Source organism: Scyliorhinus canicula, chromosome 18, assembly GCF_902713615.1.
Source record: "Scyliorhinus canicula chromosome 18, sScyCan1.1, whole genome shotgun sequence".
NCBI classification, from domain to species: Eukaryota; Metazoa; Chordata; class Chondrichthyes; order Carcharhiniformes; family Scyliorhinidae; genus Scyliorhinus; species Scyliorhinus canicula.
In genome coordinates, this window is record NC_052163.1 from 8,794,861 (window position 1) to 8,810,548 (window position 15,688).

The following is a 15,688-nucleotide window of genomic DNA, read 5'->3' on the forward strand; positions in this document are numbered from 1 at the left end:
TTACAGTCCGAGATGCAAAAAATCTGATCCCCATGGATCCCAACGGTCTTTCGGATCCCTACGTGAAACTTAAACTCATCCCTGATCCCAAAAGCGAAAGCAAACAAAAGACAAAAACCATCAGATCAACGCTCAACCCCACGTGGAATGAATCATTCAAATTGTGAGTACGAAGAGGCTGAGGGGAAAATTTTTCAGCATTTACTTTCCACAAGAGAGTACGTATTATGCTGCAAATCCTATTTCTCATCAGCATCAGGCACGTGTACCCGAAACCTCATGATGTGTGTCAGAGTTATACCTTGTACTTGTACCGTGTGTGATGTGACAGTTATCCTTTGTACACACGTATTGTGCATATGGACAGTAATCCCTTGTACACGCGCTGTGTGTATATGTGACATTTATCCCTTGTACATGCGCTGTGTATATATGTGACCATTATCCCTTGTACACATGCTGTGTGTAAATGTAACAGTTATTGTACACACAGTGTACATGTGACAGTTATCCTTGTGCATGTGCTGTGTGTATATGTGACAGTTATCTCTTGTACATGTGCTGTGTGTATATGTGACAGTTATCTCTTGTACATGTGCTGTGTGTATATGTGACAGTTATCTCTTGTACACGTGCTGTGTGTATATGTGACAGTTATTGTGCATACGCTATGTATTTATGCGATAGTTATGCCTTGTACACATGCTGTGTGTATATCTGACAGGTATCCCTTGTACATGTGCTGTGTGTATATGTGACAGTTATTGTACATGCGCTGTGTGTATATGTGACAGTTATCCATTGTACACATGCTGTGTGTGTATATGTAACAGTTACCCCTTGTACACGCGCTGTGTGTATATGTGACAGTTATTGTACACACGCTGTGTATATATATGCAATAGTTATGCCTTGTACACATGCTGTGTGTATATCTGACAGGTATCCCTTGTACATGCGCTGTGTGTATATGTGATAGTTATTGTGCACGCGCTGTGTGTATATGTGACAGTTATTGTACATGCGCTGTGTGTATATGTGACAGTTATTGTACACGCGCTGTGAGTATATGTGACAGTTATTGTACATGCGCTGTGTGTATATGTGACAGTTATTGTACACGCACTGTGTGTATATGTGACAGTTATTGTACACGCTGTGTGTATATGTGACAGTTATTGTACATGCGCTGTGTGTATATGTGACAGTTATTGTACATGCGCTGTGTGTATATGTGACAAAATGAAATGAAAATCGTTTATTGTCACAAGTAGGATTCAAATGAAGTTACTGTGAAAAGCCCCTAGTCGCCACATTCCGGCGCCTGTTCGAGGAGGCTGGTACGGGAATTGAACCCGTGCTGCTGGCCTGCCTTGGCCTGCTTCACAAGCCAGCTATTTAACCCACGGTGCTAAACCAGCCCCTACAAGTCTTCCCTTTATAGGAGATATTTATAATTTGGTAAATTATAATCACCTAGAATCAAATGAAAGAAACACTTTTCCTTCAGTGACTCCGAGGGGAAAGGCTTGGGGTATAATGCTCAGGCATTGAAGCTGTTAGGTGCCCATGTTAATCTCCGGCCCCTCTGAAACACCAGTCACTTCCTCGATATGCAGCACCCGGTCTGAGCAGCAATGATGTTAAATTCCAGAGCTGTGGGAGAGCGAGGAATTGGAACATTGTTATGTTATTAACAACGGAACAAATCCACATCGATCTCAGTGACTCATATTGATATACCTTCAATTCACCGAGAGGCAGAGAGAGCGAGTGAACATTAGGCTTTATTAGTCATGAACTTGTCTAGCCAGTCAGTAATACAGATTGATGCCGCCCACAGGCGGCCAGTCTATATATGGCCCTGGTGAGGGCGGAGCCAGAGGCGGAGCCCTACAGGGGCTACAGTACAGTACCTGGAAGCAGCTCGTATCACCACTTCCAGGTCATAGGTTACAGTATCATACATGCATTTGGTGAATACATTCACCACACATATCATTTAAATCAATTTACTGGTGGTTGATTAAAGTAATGTAAATTGTATTGTTTTTCCCCTCTGCCTAGTAAACTGAAAAGTACTGACAAGGATCGCCGACTGTCAGTGGAGATCTGGGATTGGGATCGGACCACAAGGAATGACTTCATGGGTGCCTTGTCCTTTGGTGTGTCGGAACTGATGAAGATGCCAGTGGTTGGTTGGTATGTGAATCCTCCTGAAGCCATTCTTGAATAAAATCGTCAAAAATAGAAAATGAAGGGGTGATGTTATTGAGGTGTTTAACATTATAAATACTTTCCAGAGTGGAGATACAGTCAAATTGTTTCCTTTGACAGAGAAAAATCTAGAATCTAAAATTGAAGCCTGTCCATTAAGAAGACTAATAGGGAAGAGCTTTCTCACTCAATCAATGGTGCGAATCTACAAATATCTTTCTCAAAGGGCTGGGGTCCATTGGCATCTTCAATACTGAGAACGGCAGATTTTTTTTAAATGTCGAGGGATATAGAGCAGGTTCTTGGGACTGACATCAAGGTTGTGGCATTCAGGGTCATGGTGTCAGGGTCATGGTGTTCAGGGTCATGGCATTCAGGGTCATGGTGTCAGGGTCATGGTGTTCAGGGTCATGGTGTCAGGGTCATGGTGTTCAGGGTCATGGCATTCAGGGTCATGGTGTCAGGGTCATGGTGTTCAGGGTCATGGTGTCAGGGTCATGGTGTCATGGTCATGGCATTCAGGGTCATGGTGTCAGGGTCATCGTGTTCAGGGTCATGGTGTCATGGTCATGGCATTCAGGGTCATGGTGTCAGGGTCATGGTGTCAGGGTCATGGTGTCATGGCATTCAGGGTCATGGTGTCAGGGTCATGGTGTCAGGGTCAAAGTGTTCAGGGTCAAAGTGTTCAGGGTCAAAGTGTTCAGGGTCAAAGTGTTCAGGGTCATGGTGTTTATGATCATGGTGTTCAGGGTCATGGCGTTCAGGGTCATGGTGTTCAGGGTCAAGGTGTTCAGGGTCATGGTGTTTATGATCATGGTGTTCAGGGTCATGGTGTTTATGATCATGGTGTTCAGGGTCATGGCATTCAGGGTCATGGTGTTTATGATCATGGTGTTCAGGGTCATGGTGTTCATGGTCATGGTGTTCAGGGTCATGGCATTCAGGGTCATGGCGTTCAGGGTCATGGCGTTCAGGGTCATGGTGTTCAGGGTCATGGTGTTCAGGGTCATGGCATTCAGGGTCATGGCATTCAGGGTCATGGCGTTCAGGGTCATGGTGTCAGGGTCATGGCGTTCAGGGTCATGGCGTTCAGGGTCATGGCGTTCAGGGTCATGGCGTTCAGGGTCATGGCGTTCAGAGTCATGGCGTTCAGGGTCATGGCGTTCAGGGTCATGGCGTTCAGAGTCATGGCGTTCAGGGTCATGGCGTTCAGGGTCATGGCGTTCAGGGTCATGGCGTTCAGGGTCATGGCGTTCAGGGTCATGGTGTTCAGGGCCATGGCGTTCAGAGTCATGGCGTTTAGGGTCATGGCGTTCAGGGTCATGGTGTCAGGGTCATGGCGTTCAGGGTCATGGCGTTCAGGGTCATGGCGTTCAGGGTCATGGCGTTCAGGGTCATGGTGTTCAGGGTCATGGTGTCAGGGTCATGGCGTTCAGGGTCAAGGTGTTCAGGGTCATGGTGTTTATGATCATGGTGTTCAGGGTCATGGCGTTCAGGGTCATGGTGTTCAGGGTCATGGTGTCAGGGTCATGGCGTTCATGGTCATGGTGTTCAGGGTCATGGTGTTCAGAGTCATGGCGTTCAGGGTCATGGCGTTCAGGGTCATGGCGTTCAGAGTCATGGCGTTTAGGGTCATGGCGTTCAGGGTCATGGTGTCAGGGTCATGGCGTTCAGGATCATGGCGTTCAGGGTCATGGCGTTCAGGGTCATGGCGTTCAGGGTCATGGTGTTCAGGGCATGGTGTTCAGGGTCATGGTGTCAGGGTCATGGCGTTCAGGGTCAAGGTGTTCAGGGTCATGGTGTTTATGATCATGGTGTTCAGGGTCATGGCGTTCAGGGTCATGGTGTTCAGGGTCATGGTGTCAGTGTCATGGTGTTCAGGGTCAAGGTGTTCAGGGTCATGGTGTTTATGATCATGGTGTTCAGGGTCATGCAGTTCAAGGTCATGCAGTTCAAGGTCATGGCGTTCAGGGTCATGCGTTCATGGTCATGGTGTTCAGAGTCATGGTGTTCAGGGTCATGGCGTTCAGGGTCATGGCGTTCAGGGTCATGGTGTTCAGGGTCATGGCATTCAGGGTCATGGTGTTCAGGGTCATGGCATTCAGGGTCATGGTGTTCAAGGTCATGGTGTTTAGGTCATGGCATTCAGGGTCATGGTGTTCAAGGTCATGCTGCTCAGGGTTGTTCAGGGAGATAGCATTCAGGTGACTGGCGTTCAGGGGGGATGGTGTTCAGGGTCATGGCATTCAGAGCCATGGGGTTCAGGAAATGGCATTCAGGGGTATGGAGTTCAAGGGACTGAGATTCAGGGTCATGGCGTTCAGGTACAGATCAGCCATGCTCTAATTGAATGGTGGAACAGGCTTGAGGGGCTGAATGGCCTTCTTCTGTTGCCGTGTTTGCTCCTTCCTGGCTGGAAGTTAAACGTCTCCATGCAGGCAAGGCCACTTGAACCAGCTGAATTAATTTGGGGAGAAGATGCGGGAGGACATGGGATCTCTGAACACTTGCTGGGCCTGGTTGTTTTAGCATCTGAGGAAGGTGTGAGAATCTCCCACAGAGGGAGCCGGGCCAGGCCAAAGTCTCCCGTTCTGACAAAGCTGGAATTGTTTCTCCTTTAAACACACGCCGAGAATGGCGGGAATGAAGGTGACTACAATATGGGCCTGCAGGCTGGAGAGAAATAACTTGGTGCTGAAATTAAATGTTGTAGTTCTTGTATTTAGTCCGTGTCCTGTAGCATAGAGTCCCAGTGCACCCTGCAGTCTGCTTGACATCATCTTCACGACTCTGCTTATGTTCCTGTTGGTCAGGGAGGGCCTGAGCTCCTCCCTCACTGTTAAACACAGCCGCTAAACCTGGGCTCCTGCCCAATGGCACAATGCTTGCCAAGGCACCTGTCCTCCCTCGTGTTTGTACCTGCAGCGTTAACTCCCTCTCCGTCACTCCCACAGGTTCAAACTCCTGAGCCAGGAAGAAGGGGAGTATTATAACGTCCCCATAATTGAGGATGACGAGGATTCTGAACTGCGCAAGAAATTTGAGGTGAGAGCTGCGACGAGTGTGGATTCCTTCCCAGTCACTGATTTCATATGTAGTTTTAATCTGCTGGTATGTATTTCATTGTATTCTGGGTTTAAATGCTTGATTAAATGCATGCCCTTTAACCACTTCCATCCAGGTTTGTAAGGGACAAATACACCAATTTGTACACAAAATAATAAATGTACTATACGCCATGTAACAGTGCGTCCTGCAGTGATAGGGCCCACACATAAAAATACAGAGACATTCTAACCCAGACACAGAATACTGGCTGTGTTTACCCTCTACTTGTGTCTTCATATCCACAAGCTCTTTCGCGGTGGGTTGTTTTGGGCAATGATGGAAAGGAAGGAAACACAAATCGTGAACCTGGCACATTCCTGCTGTGAACTTGGGGTGGGTTAGATTATATGGTACTGAAAATCGGAAAATTTCAAGTTCTGCACTTTTTATTTTCAAGCGTGCCGCACATGCGCAGTTCCCAATGCGCACTTCACATGCACAATTCCCAATACGCACTTCACATGCGCAGTTCCCAATGCGCACCTCACATGCACAATTCCCAATGCGCACTTCACATGCGCAGTTCCCAATGCGCACCTCACATGCACAATTCCCAATGCGCACTTCACATGCGCAGTTCCCAATGCGCACTTCACATGCACAATTCCCAATGCGCACTTCACATGCGCAGTTCCCAATGCGCACTTCACATGCACAATTCCCAATGCGCACTTCACATGCACAATTCCCAATGCGCACTTCACATGCGCAGTTCCCAATGCGCACTTCACATGCACAATTCCCAATGCGCACTTCACATGCGCAGTTCCCAATGCGCACTTCACATGCACAATTCCCAATGCGCACTTCACATGCACAATTCCCAATACGCACTTCACATGCGCAGTTCCCAATGCGCACCTCACATGCACAATTCCCAATGCGCACTTCACATGCGCAGTTCCCAATGCGCACTTCACATGCACAATTCCCAATGCGCACTTCACATGCGCAGTTCCCAATGCGCACTTCACATGCACAATTCCCAATGCGCACCTCACATGCACAATTCCCAATGCGCACTTCACATGCACAATTCCCAATGCGCACTTCACATGCGCAGTTCCCAATGCGCACTTCACATGCACAATTCCCAATGCGCACTTCACATGCACAATTCCCAATGCGCACTTCACATGCACAATTCCCAATGCGCACTTCACATGCACAATTCCCAATGCGCACCTCACATGCGCAGTTCCCAATGCGCACCTCACATGATGTTGTGCTGACCATTTATCCTAATCTACACCCATTCAATTTACTGCTGTCCATGTGCCTGTCCAAGGGCGAAATTCTCCCAAAACGGGAAAAATCGTCAAACCGCCGTAAAACCCGGGCGGGTTTTACGGCATCGCGCCCCTTCCCGACGGGGGACCGATTCTGGTCCCCCGTCGGGGCTAGCAGCCCGACGTCGGAGGCTCCGACAAGTCGGGCTTAACGAAAATCGTTAAACCCGCTTGTCGGACTTAGCGCCGGCTGACGCGTCATATGACGTCAGCCGCGCATGCGCAGGTGGGAAGACGCCACCCGCGCATGCGCGGGTGACGTCATCGCGTTTTTGCGCGAAACCCGCGCATGCGCGGTCCGGGTTGCCCCTCAGCCGCCCCGCGTATTGATACTGCGGGGCGGCGGAAGGACAAATAGTGCGCGGGCATCGGGCCCGCTGCCCGCGATCGGTGGGCACCGATCGCGGGCCCATGGCACCCTTGGCACGGCCGTGGTACTGCCGTGCCAATCGGTGCCATGGTTATTTTTTTCCAGGTGGTCACGACGTTTTTACGAACGGCAGGACCAGGTGTGTTTGCCGTTCGTAAAAAGGTCGTAAAGGGCTGGGACTTCGGCCCTTCTAACAGCTGTGAATCGCTGCCGGCCGTAAAAAAACGGCGGCAGCGATTCGTGTCGGGATTTCGGCGGGGGGGTGGGAGAATAGCGGGAGGGCGTCAAAAAAGTCGGGAAGGCCCTCCCGCTATTCTCCCACCCGTCGTGGGGGGCGGAGAATTTCGCCCCAAGAGTCGCTTAAATGTCCCTAATGACTCTGACTCCACCACCTCTGCTGGCAGTGCATTCCACGCACCCACCACTCTCTGTGTAAAGAACCTACCTCTGACATCACCCCTTTACCTTCCTCCAATCACCTTAAAATTATGTCCCCTCATGACAGCCATTTCTGCCCTGGGGAAAAGTTTCTGGCTATCCACTCTATCCATGCCTCTCATCACCTTGTACACCTCTATCAAGTCACCTCTCTTCCTTCTTCGCTCCAGTGAGAAAAGCCCAGCTCCCTCAACCTTTCTTCATAAGACATGCCCTCCAGTCCAGGCAGCATCCTGGTAAATCTCCTCTGTACCCTCTCCAAAGCATCCACATTCTTCCTATAATGAGGCGACCAGAACTGGACACAATATTCCAAGTGTGGTCTAACCAGGGTTTTATAAAGGTGCAGAAAAACCTTGCGGCTCTTAAACAAAATCCCCCTGTTAATAAAAGACAACGCACCAAACACCTTCTTAACAGCCCTATCAACCTGGATGGCAACTTTGAGGGATCTATGTACGTGAACCTCCCGATCCCTCTGTTCCTTCACACTTCCACGAATCCTGCCTTTAACCCTGTAGTGCCCTCAATGTTAAAGTTGACCACTCTGGCATAGAAATCCCAGCATCCTCTGGGAAATGCTAAAGGACTGAAAACATCACCAGCGTCTGAGGTAGAAATCCGAGATTCACATTTTCTAAAGGGGACAGGGGGACAGCTGTGTGTAGTGGGGTGAGAGAGAGCGAGGGAGGGAGAATGAGCGCTGACAGTGCCATATAATAAGTGCAGGAGGGGGCATCTCTGTTCACAGTTATACAGCATTTGTTTTGGGTAGGGGCTGGGTTTCACTGTTAAATCATTCCCAAAGTTAAGAATTCTGGGTCCCGGCAGCAGCAGGTTTGAACGTGTCGTGTCAAGGTATCGCTATTTCCATCGGGGAGGTGCCCCTCGATTGAACCATTGGCTGAGTGAGTACTGCAGGAAATTCTGACTGATTCATCTGGGTAAAGCACAGCCAGAGGGCTGCCTGAACATGGTGAAGAGTGATGTTCATGAGGGATGTGTGTTGTAATCAGCCTGTTGTGTAGTTCCTTACTTTTATTTCTTGGTCTGTCTTAGCAATGCTGCCTTTATCCAGTCGCGTGATCAGTATTTGTGGTTTCCTGTTAATATTTTCACCCTGTCTAGTTTCACTTATTCCAGTTAGTTGCTGTAATTGTTGCTTTATTTCTCTCTTTCCCTCTCCATCTTTTTCTTCTCAATTAATCTTGTAGTTCTCTCCCTTTCCTGTTTCTTCCAGGGCCATCCTATTAATAATCATCTCTTTAAGGTAGTCCTCTCCGGTTATTTTCTTACATAAGGCTGCAATGTAATGCCCGTGCGAGTAGACAGCACCCCAGCCAGGAGCGCGTTACAAGACAGTGAAACATCGAACAGTTCAGTGACTTTTAATGAACCGAGAGCTCAAAGATTGGCCAATGGAGCACCTTGATGTATGCGTCACTGCCTTAAAACGCATTCCAGTGTTCCTCTTGCAAATACGTTTGCTTTTCATCATTTCCTCTGCTCCAGTTAAGTTTGCTTTTGGAACTGCCTCATGATTGATCGTCCGGCATGTGTTGGAAGTTTGCTGGTTTGCTGCATGACTTTGCTTTTTTGTGAGAGGCAAGTAGAAAGGTTGGAGGCAGCAGGAGGGAGAGGACACAGAGGAGCCTCCCGTGTTAAACGATCACCAAGGAAGTCAGGAGGCAGCCTGGGAAAACCTCATCGCAACGTTCCGCCAACTGAAGCATTTAAAATGGTTGGGATTGGTTCCTGGTTCGGCCCAGTGGGGGAGAGGGCGGGAGAGGGAGAGGGAGAGAGAGGGAGGGAGAGGGAGAGAGAGGGAGAGGGAGAGAGAGGGAGAGGGAGGGAGAGAGGGAGAGCTAGAGAGAAAGGGAGAGCGAGAGAGAAAGGGGGGGAGAGAGAGAGAGCGAGAGAGAGAGGGAGAGCGAGGGAGAGCGAGAGGGAAGGAGAGGGAGAGAGAGATTGAGATGGGTCATAAAAACAGCGCAAGATGGGCAGCATGGTGGCGCAGTGGGTTAGCACTGCTGCCTCACGGCGCCGAGGTCCCAGGTTCGAATCCCGGCCCTGGGTCACTGTCCGTGTGGAGTTTGCACATTCTCCCCGTGTTTGCGTGGGTTTCGCCCCCACAACCCAAGGATGTGCAGAGTAGGTAGATTGGCCAGGTTAAATTGCCCCTTAATTGGAAAAAATTAATTGGGTACGCTAAATTTATTTTAGAAAAACAGCACAAGATGAGATCCTCATAAAGGACCAGGGTTTGGGCAAAGGGTGAGTGGAGAAAGGTCGTGGGGAATGAAATGTGATAAGTGGTTATTGTCTTTCAACGTGACATTGTTCCTGTGTTCTTTGTGCAGTTCAACACTGACAAATGCTCATGATTGGTGAATCATCTGGATTCACTCCATTTAATAATTCATTGGGGATTTTCCTGTGAACCCCAGATTTTTAAAAAATCTGTTCATGGGATGTGGGCGTCGCAGGCTGGGCCGGCATTTATTGCCCAAGAGTCAACCACATTGCTGTGGATCTGGAGTCACATGTAGGCCAGACCGGGTAAGAATGAGAGATTTACTTCCCTTGAAGGACATTAGGGAAGCAGATGGGTTTCTCTTTTGTGACAATCGACAAGGGTTTCATGATCACCTTTAGACTTTTAATCCCAGATTTTTATTGAATTCAGATTTCACCATCTGCCCTGGCGGGATTTGAACCCGGGTCCCCAGATCATGACTCTGAGTCTCTGAATTACTCTGCCAGTGACCACTACGGCCCCACCTCCTCAGGTTCACTTTACACTCGGTACACAATGACAGAGAATTCACATCACAGAACAGGCCATTCAGTCCCACTGATAACACACTCTAGCCAAGCCGACCAAACCTCTTCATCTATCGCTATCTCTCCCACTTTAACTATCCCCATAAATATAGCTTATTTTATTTTTCGCGACCAGTTCGGACAGTACAAGTTCCACATTTTAAACCACTCTCTGGGTTAAAAGGTTTCTCCTGAATTCCCGATTGGATTGATTGGTTGCTGTCTTTGAGGTCTCTAGTTTAGTGGAAAATGTGTCTTTTGACCCTGTCAATCCCTTTCATAACTTTAAAGAGCTCGAATGGGTAACCTCAGCCTACACATTTCAGTAATAAAGAGTTCCAGGCTATTCAATCAATCCTGATAGTAATTTAAAATGTTTTTATTGGAGTTTTCTGACTTGTCTGCCCAGCCCATAGAACATACAGTGCAGAAGGAGGCCATTCAGCCCAACGAGTCTGCACCGACCCACCTAAGCCCTCACTTCCACCCTACCCCCATAACCCAAAAACCCCTCCTAACCTTTTTTGGAAACTAAGGGCAATTGATCATGTCCAAACCACCTAAGCTGCACGTCTTTGGGCTGTGGGAGGAAACCAGAGAGCCCGGAGGAAACCCACGCAGACACGGGGAGAACGTGCAGACTCCGCACAGACAGTGACCCAAGCCGTCTATCTTTCCAAGGTTTCTGTGACAGCTCATTCCAAATCTGTTCCCGTTCTGGTTGCAGGTTACATAACTGCCAATGTCTTGTGACATTTTTTTCCCAGAATGTCTTGTCAGCGAGGAGGGATGTGTCCAACCTCCATGGGGGGCGGGCGGGCGGGTGGGGGGAGGGGGGGGGGGGGGGGGCACTGGGCCCGACCCGTCTCCAACCTCACATTCATATAGTGTGGTGGGTGGTCCGAGATTATTATTGCAGAGTATTCCATTCCAATCACCCCTGGAGGCACCGACTTACCCACTACAAAGGAGTCTATGCGGGAGTAGACTTCGTGGGCATGGGAGAAGAAGGAAAATTCCTTCTCCCTTGGAAGATTGAACCCTCACGGGCCCACCCTCCCCCCATCTGCTCCATGAAGCTGGTTAATTCTCTTACCATTCCTGATTTTGACCCCGACCTTGGGCCGGATCTGGCAATGTATGGGTCCCGCACACAGTTGAGGTCTCCCCCAATGAAGAGTTGGTGGGAGTCTAGTTCGGGGATTTCTGCCATTGGTTTTTTTTTTTTACAAACTCGTCATCCCAGTTTGGGGCGTGTATATTTACAAGAACCACCGGGGATCTAGGACCCCTCTAACCATTACGCATCATCCCCCACTGTGTCCGTGTTCGTTGCTACTATTTTGTTAAACAGTATGGCCACTCCCCTCACCCATGTGTCAAAGCCCATCTGATATGTCTGTGCCACCCAGTTTATCCTTAACCTCAGTCGGTCCCTCTCTCTTAAATGTGTCTCCTACATTGGGCGGCACGTGGCACAATGGTTAGCACTGGGACTGTGGCGCTGAGGACCCGGGTTCGAACCCTGGCCCTGGCTCACTCACTGAAATGAAATTAAATGAAAATCGCTTATTGTCACGAGTAGGCTTCAATGAAGTTACTGTGAAAAGCCCCTAGTCGCCACATTCCGCCGCCTGTTCGGGGAGGCTGGTACGGGAATTGAACCATGCTACTGGCCTGCGTTGGTCTGCTTTAAAAGCCAGCTATTTAACCCAGTGTGCTAAACCAGCCCCTGTGTGTGGAGTTTGCACATCCTCCACGTGTCTGCACCCCCACAACCCAAAGATGTGCAGGTTAGGTGGATTGGCCATGCTAAATTGCCCCTTTATTGAAAAAGAAATAATTGGGTACTCTAAATTTATATTTTTTTTAAATGTGTCTCCTACATCGACCCTCAGCTCTTAAGATGGGCGAAGACTCTGGACCTTTTCACCATCCCGTTGAGTCTCCTCACGTTCCAGGTAATTATTCTGATGGGGGGTTTTTTGTCGTCCCCCCACCCACGTTCTAAGGGGACATCCATACTTACCTCGTGGATGCACCCCTGCACCGTGGGCTGCCCAAGATGGCTGCTGCCCCCCCCTCTTTCCAGCCATGCAACCTGTTGTAACCAGCATTCCACTCTTCCCCCCCATCCCCCAGTCCCCTCCCCCCGAGCTCGCCTGTTCATGCTGCCCCCTTTCCCTTTCCCCACTCCCCCATTTGTTCCCCCCCCCCCACCTTGTCTACATGGTCCCTTCCCTTGCCTCTTACTCCCTAACCTAAACCTAACAACCCCCCCCCTCTGATCTGCTGCTCTAACCCCCCCCCCCCCCCCTCTTCCAGGCACTCCCCCCCCCCCCCCCCCCTTCCAGGCACTGCACTTCCTCCCCCCTGAGAGGTGCACCATGGTCTCCCTCATCTGCTTACCCCCGTGCACCAGCTCGTTAGTGTAGCCCCACCCTGGGAAAGGATTATTTCACATCAATTCCATCGGCAAGCCGAGTACAGCTTGCCGAGTCTAGCCGGGTCCAGCTTGCCGTGTCTAGCCGGGTCCAGCTTGCCGTGTCTAGCCGGGTACAGCTTGCCGAGTCTAGCCGGGTCCAACATGCCGTATCTAGCCGGGTCCAGCTTGCCGTATCTAGCCGAGTACAGCTTGCCGAGTCTAGCCGGGTACAGCTTGCCGAGTCTAGCCGGGTACAACATGCCGAGTCTAGCCGGGTCCAGCTTGCCGAGTCTAGCCGGGTACAACATGCCGAATCTAGCCGGGTACAGCTTGCCGAGTCTAGCCGAGTACAGCTTGCCGAGTCTAGCCGAGTACAGCTTGCCGAGTCTAGCCGGGTACAACATGCCGAGTCTAGCCGGGTCCAGCTTGCCGTGTCTAGCCGGGTACAGCTTGCCGAGTCTAGCCGGGTCCAACATGCCGTATCTAGCCGAGTACAGCTTGCCGAGTCTAGCCGGGTACAGCTTGCCGAGTCTAGCCGGGTCCAGCTTGCCGTATCTAGCCGGGTACAGCTTGCCGTGTCTAGCCGTGTACAGCTTGCCGAGTCTAGCCGGGTCCAGCTTGCCGTGTGTAGCCGGGTACAACTTGCCGTGTCTAGCCGGGTACAGCTTGCCGAGTCTAGCCGGGTACAGCTTGCCGAGTCTAGCCGGGTAGAACATGCCGAGTCTAGCCGGGTCCAGCTTGCCGAGTCTAGCCGGGTAGAACATGCCGAATCTAGCCGGGTCCAGCTTGCCGTGTCTAGCCGGGGACAGCTTGCCGAGTCTAGCCGGGTCCAGCTTGCCGAGTCTAGCCGGGTAGAACATGCCGTGTCTAGCCGGGTACAGCTTGCGGAGTCTAGCCGGGTACAGCTTGCGGAGTCTAGCCGGGTACAGCTTGCGGAGTCTAGCCGGGTCCAGCTTGCCGAGTCTAGCCGGGTCCAGCTTGCCGAGTCTAGCCGGGTCCAGCTTGCCGAGTCTAGCCGTGTACAGCTTGCCGAGTCTAGCCGTGTACAGCTTGCCGAGTCTGGCCGGGTAGAACATGCCGAGTGTAGCCAGGTACAGCTTGCCGAATCTAGCCGGGTCCAGCTTGCCGAGTCTAGCCGGGTCCAGCTTGCCGTGTCTAGTGGGGTCCAGCTTGCCGTGTCTAGCCGGGTCCAGCTTGCCGAGTCTAGCCGGGTCCAGCTTGCCGAGTCTAGCCGGGTCCAGCTTGCCGTGTCTAGCCGGGTCCAGCTTGCCGAGTCTAGCCGGGTCCAGCTTGCCGGGTCTAGCCGGGTACAGCTTGCCATGTCTCGCCCGGTAGGACATGCCGCGTCTAGCCGGGTCCAGCTTGCCGAGTCTAGCCGGGTACAGCTTGCCCTGTCTAGCGGGGTCCAGCTTGCCGAGTCTAGCCGGGTAAAGCTTGCCGAATCTAGCCGGGTCCAGCTTGCCGAGTCTAGCCGGGTACAGCTTGCCGAGTCTAGCCGGGTACAGCTTGCCGTGTCTAGCCGGGGACAGCTTGCCGAACCTAGCCGGGTCCAGCTTGCCGAGTCTAGCCGGGTCCAGCTTGCCGAGTCTAGCCGGGTCCAGCTTGCCGAGTCTAGCCGGGTACAGCTTGCCGAATCTAGCCGGGTACAGCTTGCCGAGTCTAGCCGGGTACAGCTTGCCGAGTCTAGCCGGGTACAGCTTGCCGTGTCTAGCCGGGTACAGCTTGCCGAGTCTAGCCGGGTCCAGCTTGCCGAGTCTAGCCGGGTCCAGCTTGCCGAGTCTAGCCGGGTCCAGCTTGCCGAGTCTAGCCGGGTCCAGCTTGCCGAGTCTAGCCGGGTACAGCTTGCCGTGTCTAGCCGGGTCCAGCTTGCCGAGTCTAGCTGGGTACAGCTTGCAGAGCGTAGCCGGGTACATAGAACATAGAACATAGAACAGTACAGCACAGAACAGGCCCTTCGGCCCTCGATGTTGTCCCGAGCAATGATCACCCTACTCAAACCCACGTAACCCGTATACCCGTAACCCAACAATCCCCCCATTAAGCTTACACTACGGGCAATTTAGCATGGCCAATCCACCTAACCCGCACATCTTTGGACTGTGGGAGGAAACCGGAGCACCCGGAGAAAACCCACGCACACACAGGGAGGACGTGCAGACTCCACACAGACAGTGACCCAGCCGGGAATCGAACCTGGGACCCTGGAGCTGTGAAGCATTGATGCTAACCACCATGCTACCGTGAGGCCCCCTCGGCAAGCTGTACCCGGCTAGATTCGGCAAGCTGTCCCCGGCTAGACTCGGCAAGCTGTCCCCGGCTAGACACGGCAAGCTGTACCCGGCTAGACTCGGCAAGCTAGACCCCGCTAGACACGTCTAGACCTTGGCAAGGTACAGCTTGCCAAATCAAACCAGGGACAGCTTGCCGAGTCTAGCCAGGTAGAACATGCCGAATCTAGCCGGGTACAGCTTGCCGAGTCTAGCCGGGTACAGCTTGCCGAATCTAGCCGGGTACAGCTTGCCGAGTCTAGCCGGGTCCAGCTTGGCGAGTCTAGCCGGGTACAGCTTGCCGAATCTAGCCGGGTACAGCTTGCCGAGTCTAGCCGGGTCCAGCTTGCCGTGTCTAGCCGGGGACAGCTTGCCGAGTCTAGCCGGGGACAGCTTGCCGAGTCTAGCCGGGTACAGCTTGCCGAGTCTAGCCGGGTCCAGCTTGCCGAGTCTAGCCGGGTCCAGCTTGCCGAGTCTAGCCGGGTACAGCTTGCCGAATCTAGCCGGGTACAGCTTGCCGAGTCTAGCCAGGTACAGCTTGCCGTGTCTAGCCGGGTACAGCTTGCCGAGTCTAGCCGGGTACAGCTTGCCGAGTCTAGCCGGGTACAGCTTGCCGAGTCTAGCCGGGTCCAGCTTGCCGAGTCTAGCCGGGTACAGCTTGCCGAGTCTAGCTGGGTACAGCTTGCAGAGCGTAGCCGGGTACAACTTGCCAAATCAAGCCGGGGACAGCTTGCCGAGTCTAGCCAGGTAG

General features: G+C 51.7%; 1 protein-coding gene across 1 annotated transcript in view; it reads left to right on the forward strand.

Annotated features, from left to right (window-relative positions):
* The window catches only part of LOC119953069 (protein kinase C alpha type-like), a 249,538-nt gene that overhangs the window by 150,408 nt on the left and 83,442 nt on the right, over positions 1-15,688 (forward strand). The window contains exons 5-7 of the mRNA XM_038776888.1: positions 7-163; positions 2,068-2,202; positions 5,172-5,262. Of these exons, the coding sequence (XP_038632816.1) occupies positions 7-163; positions 2,068-2,202; positions 5,172-5,262 (383 nt within the window). The remainder of the gene's footprint in view (positions 1-6; positions 164-2,067; positions 2,203-5,171; positions 5,263-15,688) is intronic.